The sequence below is a fragment of the Saccoglossus kowalevskii genome, chromosome 15 (assembly GCF_978046115.1).
Source record: "Saccoglossus kowalevskii chromosome 15, keSacKowa6.1, whole genome shotgun sequence".
Lineage (NCBI taxonomy): Eukaryota > Metazoa > Hemichordata > Enteropneusta > Harrimaniidae > Saccoglossus > Saccoglossus kowalevskii.
The window spans coordinates 16,941,973-16,955,679 of NC_140655.1; the positions used below are offsets into that span (position 1 = coordinate 16,941,973).

A 13,707-nucleotide genomic window follows, 5' to 3' on the forward strand; every position below is an offset into this window, starting at 1 on the left:
TGGGAAATCAGTAATGTGTAGAGTCTGAGAATTGTGTTGGGAAATCAGTAATGTGTAGAGTCTGAGATTTGTGTTGGGAAATCAGTAATGTGTAGAGTCTGAGATTTGTGTTGGGAAATCAGTAATGTGTAGAGTCTGGGAATTGTGTTGGGAAATCAGTAATGTGTAGAGTCTGAGAATTGTGTTGGGAAATCAGTAATGTGTAGAGTCTGAGAATTGTGTTGGGAAATCAGTAATGTGTAGAGTCTGGGAATTGTGTTGGGAAATCAGTAATGTGTAGAGTCTGAGAATTGTGTTGGGAAATCAGTAATGTGTAGAGTCTGAGATTTGTGTTGGGAAATCAGTAATGTGTAGAGTCTGAGATTTGTGTTGGGAAATCAGTAATGTGTAGAGTCTGGGAATTGTGTTGGGAAATCAGTAATGTGTAGAGTCTGAGAGTTGTGTTGGGAAATCAGTAATGTGTAGAGTCTGAGATTTGTGTTGGGAAATCAGTAATGTGTAGAGTCTGAGAATTGTGTTGGGAAATCAGTAATGTGTAGAGTCTGAGAGTTGTGTTGGGAAATCAGTAATGTGTAGAGTCTGAGAATTGTGTTGGGAAATCAGTAATGTGTAGAGTCTGAGAGTTGTGTTGGGAAATCAGTAATGTGTAGAGTCTGAGATTTGTGTTGGGAAATCAGTAATGTGTAGAGTCTGAGAGTTGTGTTGGGAAATCAGTAATGTGTAGAGTCTGGGAATTGTGTTGGGAAATCAGTAATGTGTAGAGTCTGAGATTTGTGTTGGGAAATCAGTAATGTGTAGAGTCTGAGAGTTGTGTTGGGAAATCAGTAATGTGTAGAGTCTGAGAGTTGTGTTGGGAAATCAGTAATGTGTAGAGTCTGAGATTTGTGTTGGGAAATCAGTAATGTGTAGAGTCTGAGATTTGTGTTGGGAAATCAGTAATGTGTAGAGTCTGAGATTTGTGTTGGGAAATCAGTAATGTGTAGAGTCTGAGAGTTGTGTTGGGAAATCAGTAATGTGTAGAGTCTGAGATTTGTGTTGGGAAATCAGTAATGTGTAGAGTCTGAGATTTGTGTTGGGAAATCAGTAATGTGTAGAGTCTGAGATTTGTGTTGGGAAATCAGTAATGTGTAGAGTCTGAGATTTGTGTTGGGAAATCAGTAATGTGTAGAGTCTGAGATTTGTGTTGGGAAATCAGTAATGTGTAGAGTCTGAGAGTTGTGTTGGGAAATCAGTAATGTGTAGAGTCTGAGAATTGTGTTGGGAAATCAGTAATGTGTAGAGTCTGAGATTTGTGTTGGGAAATCAGTAATGTGTAGAGTCTGAGATTTGTGTTGGGAAATCAGTAATGTGTAGAGTCTGAGATTTGTGTTGGGAAATCAGTAATGTGTAGAGTCTGAGATTTGTGTTGGGAAATCAGTAATGTGTAGAGTCTGATATTTGTGTTGGGAAATCAGTAATGTGTAGAGTCTGAGATTTGTGTTGGGAAATCAGTAATGTGTAGAGTCTGAGATTTGTGTTGGGAAATCAGTAATGTGTAGAGTCTGAGAGTTGTGTTGGGAAATCAGTAATGTGTAGAGTCTGAGAATTGTGTTGGGAAATCAGTAATGTGTAGAGTCTGAGAGTTGTGTTGGGAAATCAGTAATGTGTAGAGTAGTCTGAGATTTGTGTTGGGAAATCAGTAATGTGTAGAGTCTGGGAATTGTGTTGGGAAATCAGTAATGTGTAGAGTCTGAGATTTGTGTTGTTATTGATATTTTCAGATTAAGAAAGAAGAGAAGATACAAAGAGCCAGAGATTTAAAAACCATTGAAGTGTACAGGTTAGTCATGATTTGTGAAGTACAAAGGCCAGAAAAAATTTCACATCACCGTTGCTCTCTCATATTACACCCTTCTGTCATTTCTATCAGGGGTCTTGGGACTATTATTCAAATTTAATCGTCTGAATTTGCACAAATTGTGCAATAATTACTAAACATTGAAGTTTCAATAAGTTTTGGCATTTCTGAATGTTGTCAATTGTTTTGACATCCAATTGGATTGTTTGTTATTGAAGTTCTAAATAATTTTGAGTAGCATTCTGATGCACATGGATTTATGCAGATTCACCCCTGTAAAAATTATTTTGTGAATCTGTCTAGAATAATACTCAAATAGTTCTCACAATTCATGCATATCCAACCCATCCAATGTTCAAATGAGAGATCATTCAATAGGAATAATCTCAGAAACATAATCAACATAATATATTCACAACAGCCAGAAGCCTGTGAAAACATTCCCAGCTATTTTAAGACTGATAATAATTCTATTCACAGTCTGCTGTCCTATTGATCTGTTTTACACATTGACCAATACTCCAACTGTGCTGCATTCATACTGGTACATACTTTGTGGTATATTGCCATAACCTCATATTACACACTTCCAAGTAAATTTATAATACATACTGATTTCATTGCAGAGAAAGATCTAAGAAAGAAGGCATTCGTAGCATGCTGCAATCGGCTATAACCACTGAGCACACAATCCATCCATCGTTTGGCCATGCTGAATTCTTTGAATTTATCTTGAAAAACCCTTACAACGTACAGCATACTGTCTACATCCAGTGTGACGACCCTGATTTACAGTAAGTTGCATCATTTACTTGTAACACTTTGTCAATCCTATCAACTCAGGATGACGTGTTACATTCCAATAAAATGGTTTCCATAAATGTGGTTAGATCCTTGTACATCAAGTGTCCATAGATAATAATTAATAATCTATAACAACTATTTAACATAAAATACAAAAACGGAGAGATGTCATTGTGTCAGTGCTTTCATTTTTCATTTTCTCAATTTTCAGAGTTGTGACTGATACCAGAGAATGGAGACATTACAAGCAGTTGACTGAAACATATACCCCAGTAGAAGAGAATATGTTTTCAGGCGAGGCACAAAATGATCTGCCAGGAATTCAAGTCTTCTTACGACCCAAAGAGTGTATTAATATACCCCTCAAGTATCAGAGTTTCAAGGCTGATCATTCCGTCCACCCACAGGTAAGATTGTATTTGTAAGATTAAAATATCTATAACAAGTCTATAACAAGCCAACTGTTTATTAAAATACCAAGCTACAATTCAATTCGTGAGCTTGTTTGCCAACCTGCTGCCACGATACTTTTCAAATAATTTTTGTGAAAGGCTTGGCGGCTTCCCTGTCATAAGTACATGATCATTTTCGCATGTTCAAATTTTCTGATTTCATGAAATTACATGTAAATCTGTTTACTGTACATGTCTGTTTTTGTACACAATACATACCTATTTAAATTAAAGTCTTAAGCAGAATGTATAGAACCAGTCAGGAAACTTGTTGTATGCAGCCAATCAGGACAACTTTTATTGAATGATTTCTCTAATTTATTTCAGGGTCCATATAATCCTCACAGGCCGCTGATTAATATGCAGATGCCAGAGCAGAATAAAGTGGACTTATCATTACAGTCAAGAAACACAAAGGTATCTTTGGCAATATTTGTGGCCAAATAAAAACTTATCTACCCTGGTATTTTGTACAATATGGTACATGTAATTGATTATTCACTAATGAATGCAACTTTGGGGAAACTTTGGTTAATGTCTGCAGGGGCATGTGTGTGACTGGGCCTGGTTGACACCAGGATAACGCAGTAAATTGCCCCAATGCCATTATGATAAGAAGATGGTCACACAGTCACCTAGTCTCAAACATGGAAAATTTGGCAAAATACCAACTCTTGCAATTTACACATAATAAAAAAAAAAGGCAGGAGAGACAACAATGATATTGAATGTTCGAAACTGTTGTTTGGCATCAAAAAAAAAAAAACTTAGTTTTTACATAAGCTCATGCAGTTCTAACAGTAACACTGTTTATTTGTTGTTTGCAGGTATATTTCAAGACTGGAGATGACCGACCAATTGCTATTCTATCATTAAACATTGAACCACAACCACAGATTGTTGACCAGACATTCAGGTTTCATCATCCAGAGCAGTCATTTCTCAAGAAATCTGTCAGATTACCACCATTCCAGTCATTACCAGGTACAGATAAAATCACGTTATTATAATCATGACTTATAATAACTGCATAGTAGTGAGGCATGTAAAAAAATCACCAAATAAACAGCCGATAAATATTACATTATTTCTAGTAAGTGAGTACTATGTGTCTAATATCCTTTGGAGGGTGCAAAGCTGCCGCATGGAAGATTGTTTTCAACTTCAACTGTGTTATTTCATTGTGGCTTTTGTTGCCTGAACACCTTGCAAGATTATTTTGATGTCGTTCTAGTAATTAATTTCTAAATTTGCGTTATAGAGTCGGTAGATTAGAAACTATTGTAGTCTGTGTACGTTCAGATATACCGGTATCAGCAATGTGTTTCAATAATTGCATTACTGGCCTAAGTTTTAACTTATCATATCCTGTTGGAAAGTATCTATTGTTTTCAATGATATTATTTAACAATTTAATTCAAAAAGGCTTGCAATACAACTCACCATTTAGTACATGTATTCACTGGTACATAAATAGGGTTTTCATTTACTAAATGCTGATTTAAGTAGCAAATTTTATAAAATTATTTTTTGCTGTTTTTTAGGTGCTCCAGTTGGTGGCGCTGGTCTTCACGGTTTGTTTGTAAGATGCAGTGATCCCAATGTGATATGTGAATCAAAACGTGTGGTAAGTAAGCAGTCTTATTGAACATATGTAAAGTATGTGTGGACTGGGCATGATTAGTGGAAGGGCTGGTCATGATCAGACAAGGGACTTGGGAAGGTCAGAGAAGGGACTGGGGATGATTAAAAAAGGGGCAGGAGATGATCAGAGGAGAGACTTGGGATGATCAGAGGAGAGACTGAGCATGATCAGAGGAGGGGCTGGTCATTGTCAGACAAGGGACTTGGGATGATCAGATGAGGGACTGGGCATGATTAAAGAAGGGACAGTGGATGATCAGAGGAGGGACTTGGCATGATCAGAGGAAATACTGGGCATGATTAAAGAAGGGACTGGGGATGATCAGAGGAGGGACTTGGGATGATCAGATGAGGGACTGGGCATGATTAAAGAAGGGACAGTGGATGATCAGAGGAGGGACTTGGCATGATCAGAGGAAAGACTGGGCATGGTTAAAGAAGGGACTGGGGATGATCAGAGGAGGGACTTGGGATGATCAGATGAGGGACTGGGCATGATTAAAGAAGGGACTGGGGATGATCAGAGGAAAGACTGGGCATGATTAAAGAAGGGACAGTGGATGATCAGATGAGGGACTGGGCAGGATGAAAGAAGGGACAGTGGATGATCAGAGGAGGGACTTGGCATGATCAGATGAGGGACTGGGCATGATTAAAGAAGGGACTGGGCATGATCAGAGGAAAGACTGGGCATGATTAAAGAAGGGACTGGGGATGATCAGAGGAAAGACTGGGCATGATTAAAGAAGGGACTGGGGATGATCAGAGGAGGGACTTGGCATGATCAGAGGAAAGACTGGGCATGATTAAAGAAGGGACAGTGGATGATCAGAGGAGGGACTTGGCATGATCAGATGAGGGACTGGGCATGATTAAAGAAGGGACTGGGCATGATCAGAGGAAAGACTGGGCATGATTAAAGAAGGGACTGGGGATGATCAGAGGAAAGACTGGGCATGATTAAAGAAGGGACTGGGGATGATCAGAGGAGGGACTTGGCATGATCAGAGGAAAGACTGGGCATGATTAAAGAAGGGACTGGGGATGATCAGAGGAGAAATTGGGGATGATCAGGGCATGAACAAGGGTGGGACAGGGCATTGTTAAAGGAAGAGCCAGACATGATCAGTGTAGGAAGAGGGCATGATCATGAAGAAGGAATTGCATCACCTGGGAATATTGTAATCTAAACAAAATTTATTTTTTGTTTATTTCTTAGGCACCTGGTGAACCACAAGATGTGTTTATTAAAGTTGCATGTGGTGCTTCTCCGGCCATCAAGAAATTCTTTATTATTATTTATGGGTAAGTACATCTTTGACCTACATACTAATTTCCGTCTTTTCTTCAATCACACTTTGTTAATGAAAATAATATTTTACTATACATACAATTTATTGAGGATAGCCTGTGACAAAGATGGGTCATGTTTCCTTCGATCATCAGTAATGAAATCTTGGAGCTTTGTGTAAAACATGCTAGACTGTTTCTGGGAAGTACTGTAAAATTATTAATTTTCACTTGGTTTTAATTTCGCTGATTTAACATTTCAGGCATATTCAGTGGGTTTTAAATTCACGGGTTTATCATTTAATAACGTGTTCTATGCTAAATTTTACATATTCACTGGCATTTTCCAGTCAGCGAAATAAGCAAAATTAAAATCCAGTGAATAATTAATCCCTTTACAGTAATCTGAAATGTTGTAGCAGGGACAATACAGTTTATTATGATCCTACATAGAATAGCAGGGAACATGGATTTGTCTTGTTTATTTTTATTATGTGAGCAAATCACAAGATGTAAAAATATAATTCATGGCCATTTATTATTTTACTGATCCCTGACTTAGTGTTACCTTCATGTACATGTTTTTAATTTTGTTTTAATTTTTTTTCACAAATTTCCAGGCTTGTGGCAGCCATGGTGTTCACAGTTCAAGTACATAATTGAAATAATTCTGTTTTGTTTTCAGTGATCAATTCCTATCCCGTCCAGTTCAAACATGGCAGTTTTATATCCATGCCTTACAAAGAGTAGATGTGACCTGCGTAGAAGGTCAAACCAGTAGATTTTCACTTATCCTAAGGGGGACACAATCATCAAGACTAACTCAATGCTTCTCATCCCATCCAATAGAAATGCAGGTAAGAAATTCCATACTAGATATCTTAGTCCTTGAGGTTATTGTGTTTATACCAGTACTCTGCAGTGTTCATCCCAGCTGAAGTTACTTGTTTGGTGCATAATATGTAAATTAATATTATATAATTTGCATATTTATTTCCTTACACATTAACATATCAGTCCCTTGGCATTTAAGTGACTGAGCTTGGTAAAAATACTGTGCTTATCAGGACCTATAGCTTCTTATTGACATCTTACATCAGAAAAACCTTGTCTTCCTGACTAGGTCAGCACTTGAAATCATACTGTACCAATTATGTATGATTTAATGTTTGCTGATATTCAGTTTACCAATCCTTTGAATATGGAACTAACTTGTTGATTACTGTGTTAAACTAGCAAGCAAAGCATGGTTGGAACACTTCCTCCCTCCATCTGACTTCCATTAAAACATACACCTGTATTATTGCAGAGATATCTTTTGTTGACTGATGTTTTTTTTGTTTTTTTCAGATCTCGCCAGTGGAACCATTCATGTTGTTGGCTAACTCTGTTCATGAGATCCATGTTGGTGTTCGTCCTACCTCAGTTGGGAGTAAATTCATGTACATTAATGTAGTTGGTATCCTTTTGCTTAGATACACCATAGACAACTTACTATGACTTCTGTTACTGCTTGTATTCTATATAGAACTGGACTTGAACTTCTAGAAAATTTCTCAAATCTAATAAAAGTATGGGAATAATATATAAAGAACATTTTGAGTGATGTAGAACTGAAACATAATATAAGGTTATTACGAGGATACCTCAAAGTATGCACGAAGACAGTACAGCTGGAGTATTGACCTGCGCGCAGCGGAGGTTGATGCGTGGCATACTGTTTTAGTAAATACTTTGAGGTATCTTTGTAGCAACCTAATTATTATATATCTTTTCCTACCAAGGATACATCATGGGAATGCCGAAATCTAAAAAGTTTAGAACAGAATTAGCGAAGTTCTTTGTATGGAGTCCTGGTGGCAGCCATGTTTTTATTATTAGAGGACGCTTACGTGCGTAATCATTCCATATTTGGAATATTCCTGATATGGTAGGATGAAAATACCCTGTAAAATACCGCACGTTGTAACTTATGGTGTTGCGGTGACAGATGTATAATAATTGTGTTAAAACCTTGACTGTATATACTAGATACTGAATACCATCAGTTAGTTAGATCATGGTTGATATGTGTCACATGTAGACAGCCAGTCATATCCAAAGCATTTGAATTACAATTACCTGTTGGGGGTGGCAAAGGATCTAATAAGGTAAGAATACCTTGTATTTGTGTTCAAGATATAAACAGGTTAGAATAGATTTTATGTACATGATCAAAACAATTATAGATAATGGATGTTACATAGTAAGACATTCAAGATATTGGATGTTACATAGTAACTCACTCATGATATTGGATGTTACATAGTAACAAATTCAAGATATTGGATGTTACATAGTAACTCATTCATGATATTGGATGTTACATAGTAACTCATTCAAGATATATTAGATGTTACATAGTAACACATTCAAGATATTGGATGTTACATAGTAACTCATTCATGATATTGGATGATACATAGTAAGACATTCAAGATATTGGATGTTACATAGTAACTCACTCATGATATTGGATGTTACATAGTAACAAATTCAAGATATTGGATGTTACATAGTAACTCATTCATGATATTGGATGTTACATAGTAACTCATTCAAGATATATTAGATGTTACATAGTAACACATTCAAGATATTGGATGTTACATAGTAACTCATTCATGATATTGGATGATACATAGTAACTCATTCAAGATATTGGATGTTACATAGTAACTCATTCATGATATTGGATGATACATAGTAACTCATTCAAGATGTTAGACGTTACATAGTAACACATTCAAGATATTAGATATTACATAGTAACACATTCAAGATATTGGATGATACATAGTAACTCATTCAAGATATTGGATGTTACATAGTGACTCATTCAAGATATTGGATGTTACATAGTAACTCATTCAAGATATCGGATGATACATAGTAACTCATTCAAGATATTGGATGTTACATAGTAACTCATTCATGATATTGGATGATACATAGTGACTCATTCAAGATATTGGATGTTACATAGTAACTCATTCAAGATATTGGATGTTACATAGTAACTCATTCAAGATATTGGATGTTACATAGTGACTCATTCAAGATATTGGATGTTACATAGTGACTCATTCAAGATATTGGATGTTACATAGTAACTCATTCAAGATATTGGATGTTACATAGTAACTCATTCAAGATATTGGATGTTACATAGTAACTCATTCAAGATATTGGATGTTACATAGTAACTCATTCAAGATATTGGATGTTACATAGTAACTCATTCAAGACAATACATGATGCATAGTATTGTATATACCGGTAATATAAGAGTATTAACAAAAAAACAGAATTTATGTTGGAGTACATTGTACAGCAAAGGTATTGTCCGAGACACATAATTAATGAATGGTGGTACTGTGAATAAGTTATTATATTCTAAAACTCCATAAGAGGTAGATATATAATAATGCATGTTATTTATGTTATAACTATTAAGATTCTAAAAATATATGGTTGTTCATTTCAGCGTATCTCTTACACCAATCCCTATCCTTATAAGAAGGTGTTTAATCTGAGAAGCAACCGAGATGATTTATTACAGTTCAAAGAGACTAAAATTGAGGTATGTTTGCCAAGTTTGTGAACTTAAAATCTAGTGAAAATAGTGACATTTAACGTCAGTGAAAATTCATGACCTCCACAAATCCATACATCCTGGTAGGGTGCAAATTCACTAACAATGATAATTACCTACATGTAGTTATTGTATTTCAAAAATGCAAGCAGTAGTCCCTTTTGAGGATAAGGCTGTGTTCAGAAAAACTGTCATAAAAGCAATTGCAAAACCATTTGACTTTGTTCAGAAAAATATTCATTTTCTTTTTACGATAGAACAGTTTGCCTGAACGTGACAGTAACCTCAGAATGAACTTATGGCATTAAAATTCAAAACCTGTTAAATTTGAATCCATTATTGAATATTAGAAAAAATTACTGTTTATAGAGTAACAATATCCACAGAATGTACCAGGATGTTAGATTTTTATGATTCGTGTACTAGTATATGGACTACTGTAGAATACTTTATTTTCACTTGGAATTTATTTTCTCTGAAGGGATAATTCCGTGAAAATAAAATCCAGCAAATATACTTTTTTTCCTATACATGTATTTCACATTCAACTCATCAAAAATCAGTGAAAATAAATTCCATACAGAACACCCAAAAAGCTTTTTCAGGGAAAATGAATTCCAGCGAAAATAAAGTATTTCACAGTATTCCAATTCTTCATCCAGATTGTTATAATTATTTCTAAGCTGGTGATTACCATTTGTTTGATTTTCCTAGATTGGTGCTGGTCAAGTTCACACTATTGGATTACGATTCACACCAAGTCAGGTTCCTGGAAGTGCCGAGATTCTTATCTTTATAAACGATGCTGAGGACAAAAATGAAGAAACATTCTGTGTGAAAGCAATATACATGTAGACATGCAGCATTGACAATAGACCATTTTCCGTTCACTGCGAGAATCACGCGTTATGCTTGAAATCGAACGTAAAAACAGGACAAACAAAGGTCATAGCGTCGTAGTCGCGTCAAACATCGCGTGGGATTCGACAAACGCGAAAGTATTTCGGGGACATTTCCATGCTTAATAATGTGCTGTCCACATTTGATGATAGGCAATTTTGATTAAGTAAGGGTATTCGGAAGCAATATTCCTCTGTCGAAGATCGGCCAGTCAATGTAAGCTACGAAATAAAGAAATTCTAGTTCAAAATCAAATCGTTCGATTTTTGCGGCAGACATTCCATGCGCGTCTTTCATGCATCTCGCGAGATCTCGCAATTGTACGGAAAATCACCTATTGTTGGCAATCATTAAAGACCACACAGTCACCGTGCATTTTAATTGTGTATACTTTAGTGACATATTTCACACAAGCGATGTATTCGTCAGAATGGCATCAATTTCCAACATGACATGTGACAGTGACTGTTTCACCTTGAGTTTTAAGATAAAGAGAAACACATCATCTTCTGTTTATGTTAATACTAGTAGTAGTATGAAACTGTCCCTAACTATTTATTTTTTGGATGTATTATACCGGTGTGCCTTCAACAGTCGGTGTTTTATATGTTAATTCAGCCTGCCTGACTTTAATACGTCTACTGGAGCTTTTTTATACTACAGATATTGACAATTTGTGACTATCTATGAAAGCTTTCATCTGTTAATAATGTTAATATGGCTGCACAACTATGCTTGAAATAAAATTGAGATTTTATAGAATGCAAACACTTCTGATCATATCATATGTGCACAGTTAACAACATAGATACTATTTGTTTGTCAGAGTATTATGTTTTACTAAGCTGCAAACTACAAAAAGTGTGATGTACAGTCAGATTTTGCATGAGTGTAAATACCTAAAATGTGTGCGTTCGAGAGCTTATCAAAACAAATTGAGTGTGTGTGATGCTGTATGTCATAACACAAAATGAAAGATTTTTATTCATGGATTACTTGGTTAATTTGAATATATATTCTGTAACCCAAATAAGATTATAAGTAAGGTAATTATTGTTGCTGCGTCAATGACATTACATCTCATAGAGGTGTACGTCAGTGATGCATCATATGAATGTCTAACAACAAATCATTATTATATTAATTCATAAACTGAAGATGATAGAATCATAAGGTTGTAATTTATTAACTTATAAGCGATCAATAATTAATACTGTACATATATTCGAGAACTGAATTGCTTGTACATTTATGGTGCTGATGTGTTGGGGTTTTCATATAGCTGAAATATTATAAACAATATATTTATAAAACAATGATAGTCATTCAAGTACTTCGATAGGTGAAATTTTTCACTTGGTTTACTCTTAGTGGATTTGACATGCAGGGATATGGAAACAATTTTATTGAATTCACTTAGTTTTAATAGCGGACTTAGCTGTCAGCGAAAATAAAATTTGTTGGTATTATTTTATATGGTTGAACATGAAGCAGTGATTGGTCAACAATGTGGATCCAACACGCAACAACCAATTAAAATGTTGTCAAAGTTTATAGATATTTATGATTTCTAATGTTACAGTTATATGAATATGCTTGTATATTGTATATTTTTTGAAAAATACTAAACATTTGATACTGGAGAGTGGTTTTGCAACATGTATTTTGATATAAATATTTGACTGTTTGATTCATGCGCAAAAGTTATATTTAAATTTCTCGCATGTGAAGCGTTTTGAGCATTACATTACAGTGATGTCACTTCTCTCCACTGTTATGCTTACTACCATCTCCTGCAAACTGATTACATTTTATCATATTTTAACTAGAAATAATTTAGTAAGTTCCTGGGAGAGTCAGAAAAATCAGCAATATTTTTATTATAAATTGTGGGAAAAAAAAATAATGTTCATATGTAAAAATGTAATTTTGTTCAGTTATTATGAGTCGTGTTATTTAGTTTTTTTAACTTATTTATTTTTCAAATATGATTTGCATCTGATTCTCTGTAATGTATCTATCTATGAATGTGATGAAATGCAATGATTCAAATACAACAATCAAAAATTAAAAAAGATGTGATTGTTTTTTTGACTTTTGACTTGGTACATGGATGCTCTGAACTAATTTGCAGATTTGATTAGTTTTGGGTAAAAATCTGTTTATATTAATTATCTAATTAGCATAATGATAAATTTTTCGGCTTTTCCACTGTTATCTCAAGTACTAATCATAACATTTCAATAAAACTAGGTACATAGATTTCATATGACACTGCACAGACCTGATAGTTTTTAGGGTAATATCAGTACATATTAATTACCTAATTTGCATAATTAATAAATTTTCAGCTTTTGATATTTTGAGTAGTAATGATCACGTTTCAATGAAACTTGGTACACAGTTACTTGAGGACTGTGCAGAGACCTAATTAGTTTTTGGGTAAATATTTGTGCATATTAATCACCTTGTTAGCATAATTCAATAATTTTCAGCTTTCGCCTGATATTACTAATCACATTTCAATGAGCCTTGCGAGATAGATTTTATAGGACTATGCAGAGACCTGATCAGTTTTAGGATAAATAATTGTGCATATTAATTACCTAATTTGCATAATTAGTTAATTTTTTGCTGTTCTCTGGCTGTTGCACTGATGTCTAAAAAACCACTCATTGGATTTTAATGAAACTTTTAAAGAGTACCCATCTCATTTCAATGAACCTAGGACTATACACCATATTAGTTTTTGGTAAATATTTATGCTTCTTAATCACCTAATTAACATAATTAATTAATACTGGTATCTCAAGTAAAAACTTGGTACGTAAATGCTCTAGGACAATAGACAGCCTGATTAATTTTGGGTTAAAATCTGTTCATATTAATTCTCTAATTAGCATAATAATTTATATTTTTTTGGTTCTAATCACATTTCAATGAAACTTGGTACATTGTGCAGACCTTATTAGTTTTACACTTAGATCTGTTCATATTAGTTACCTCATTTGCATAATTTCTGCATTCCCATTAATATCTCAAGTTCAAGTAATTTTGAATTAATTTTTAATGTGTCTCCAATACTCTCAGCACACAGGAGTTCTTTCTAAGCTTTGATTTATTTTTACACCAGGTCACTTTATCTA

The 13,707-nt window shown here is 34.7% G+C and overlaps 1 protein-coding gene across 1 annotated transcript in view; it reads left to right on the top strand.

The window, feature by feature from the left end:
* Positions 1 to 12,467, top strand: part of LOC100370720 (nephrocystin-4-like) — a 37,858-nt gene extending 25,391 nt beyond the window's left edge. The window contains exons 20-31 of the mRNA XM_085508484.1: positions 1,761 to 1,819; positions 2,464 to 2,631; positions 2,853 to 3,048; positions 3,421 to 3,510; positions 3,921 to 4,077; positions 4,638 to 4,720; positions 5,957 to 6,042; positions 6,713 to 6,884; positions 7,378 to 7,486; positions 8,059 to 8,177; positions 9,554 to 9,649; positions 10,376 to 12,467. Of these exons, the coding sequence (XP_085364610.1) occupies positions 1,761 to 1,819; positions 2,464 to 2,631; positions 2,853 to 3,048; positions 3,421 to 3,510; positions 3,921 to 4,077; positions 4,638 to 4,720; positions 5,957 to 6,042; positions 6,713 to 6,884; positions 7,378 to 7,486; positions 8,059 to 8,177; positions 9,554 to 9,649; positions 10,376 to 10,516 (1,476 nt within the window). The 3' untranslated portion in view covers positions 10,517 to 12,467. The remainder of the gene's footprint in view (positions 1 to 1,760; positions 1,820 to 2,463; positions 2,632 to 2,852; positions 3,049 to 3,420; positions 3,511 to 3,920; positions 4,078 to 4,637; positions 4,721 to 5,956; positions 6,043 to 6,712; positions 6,885 to 7,377; positions 7,487 to 8,058; positions 8,178 to 9,553; positions 9,650 to 10,375) is intronic.
* Positions 12,468 to 13,707: the final 1,240 nt, after the last annotated feature.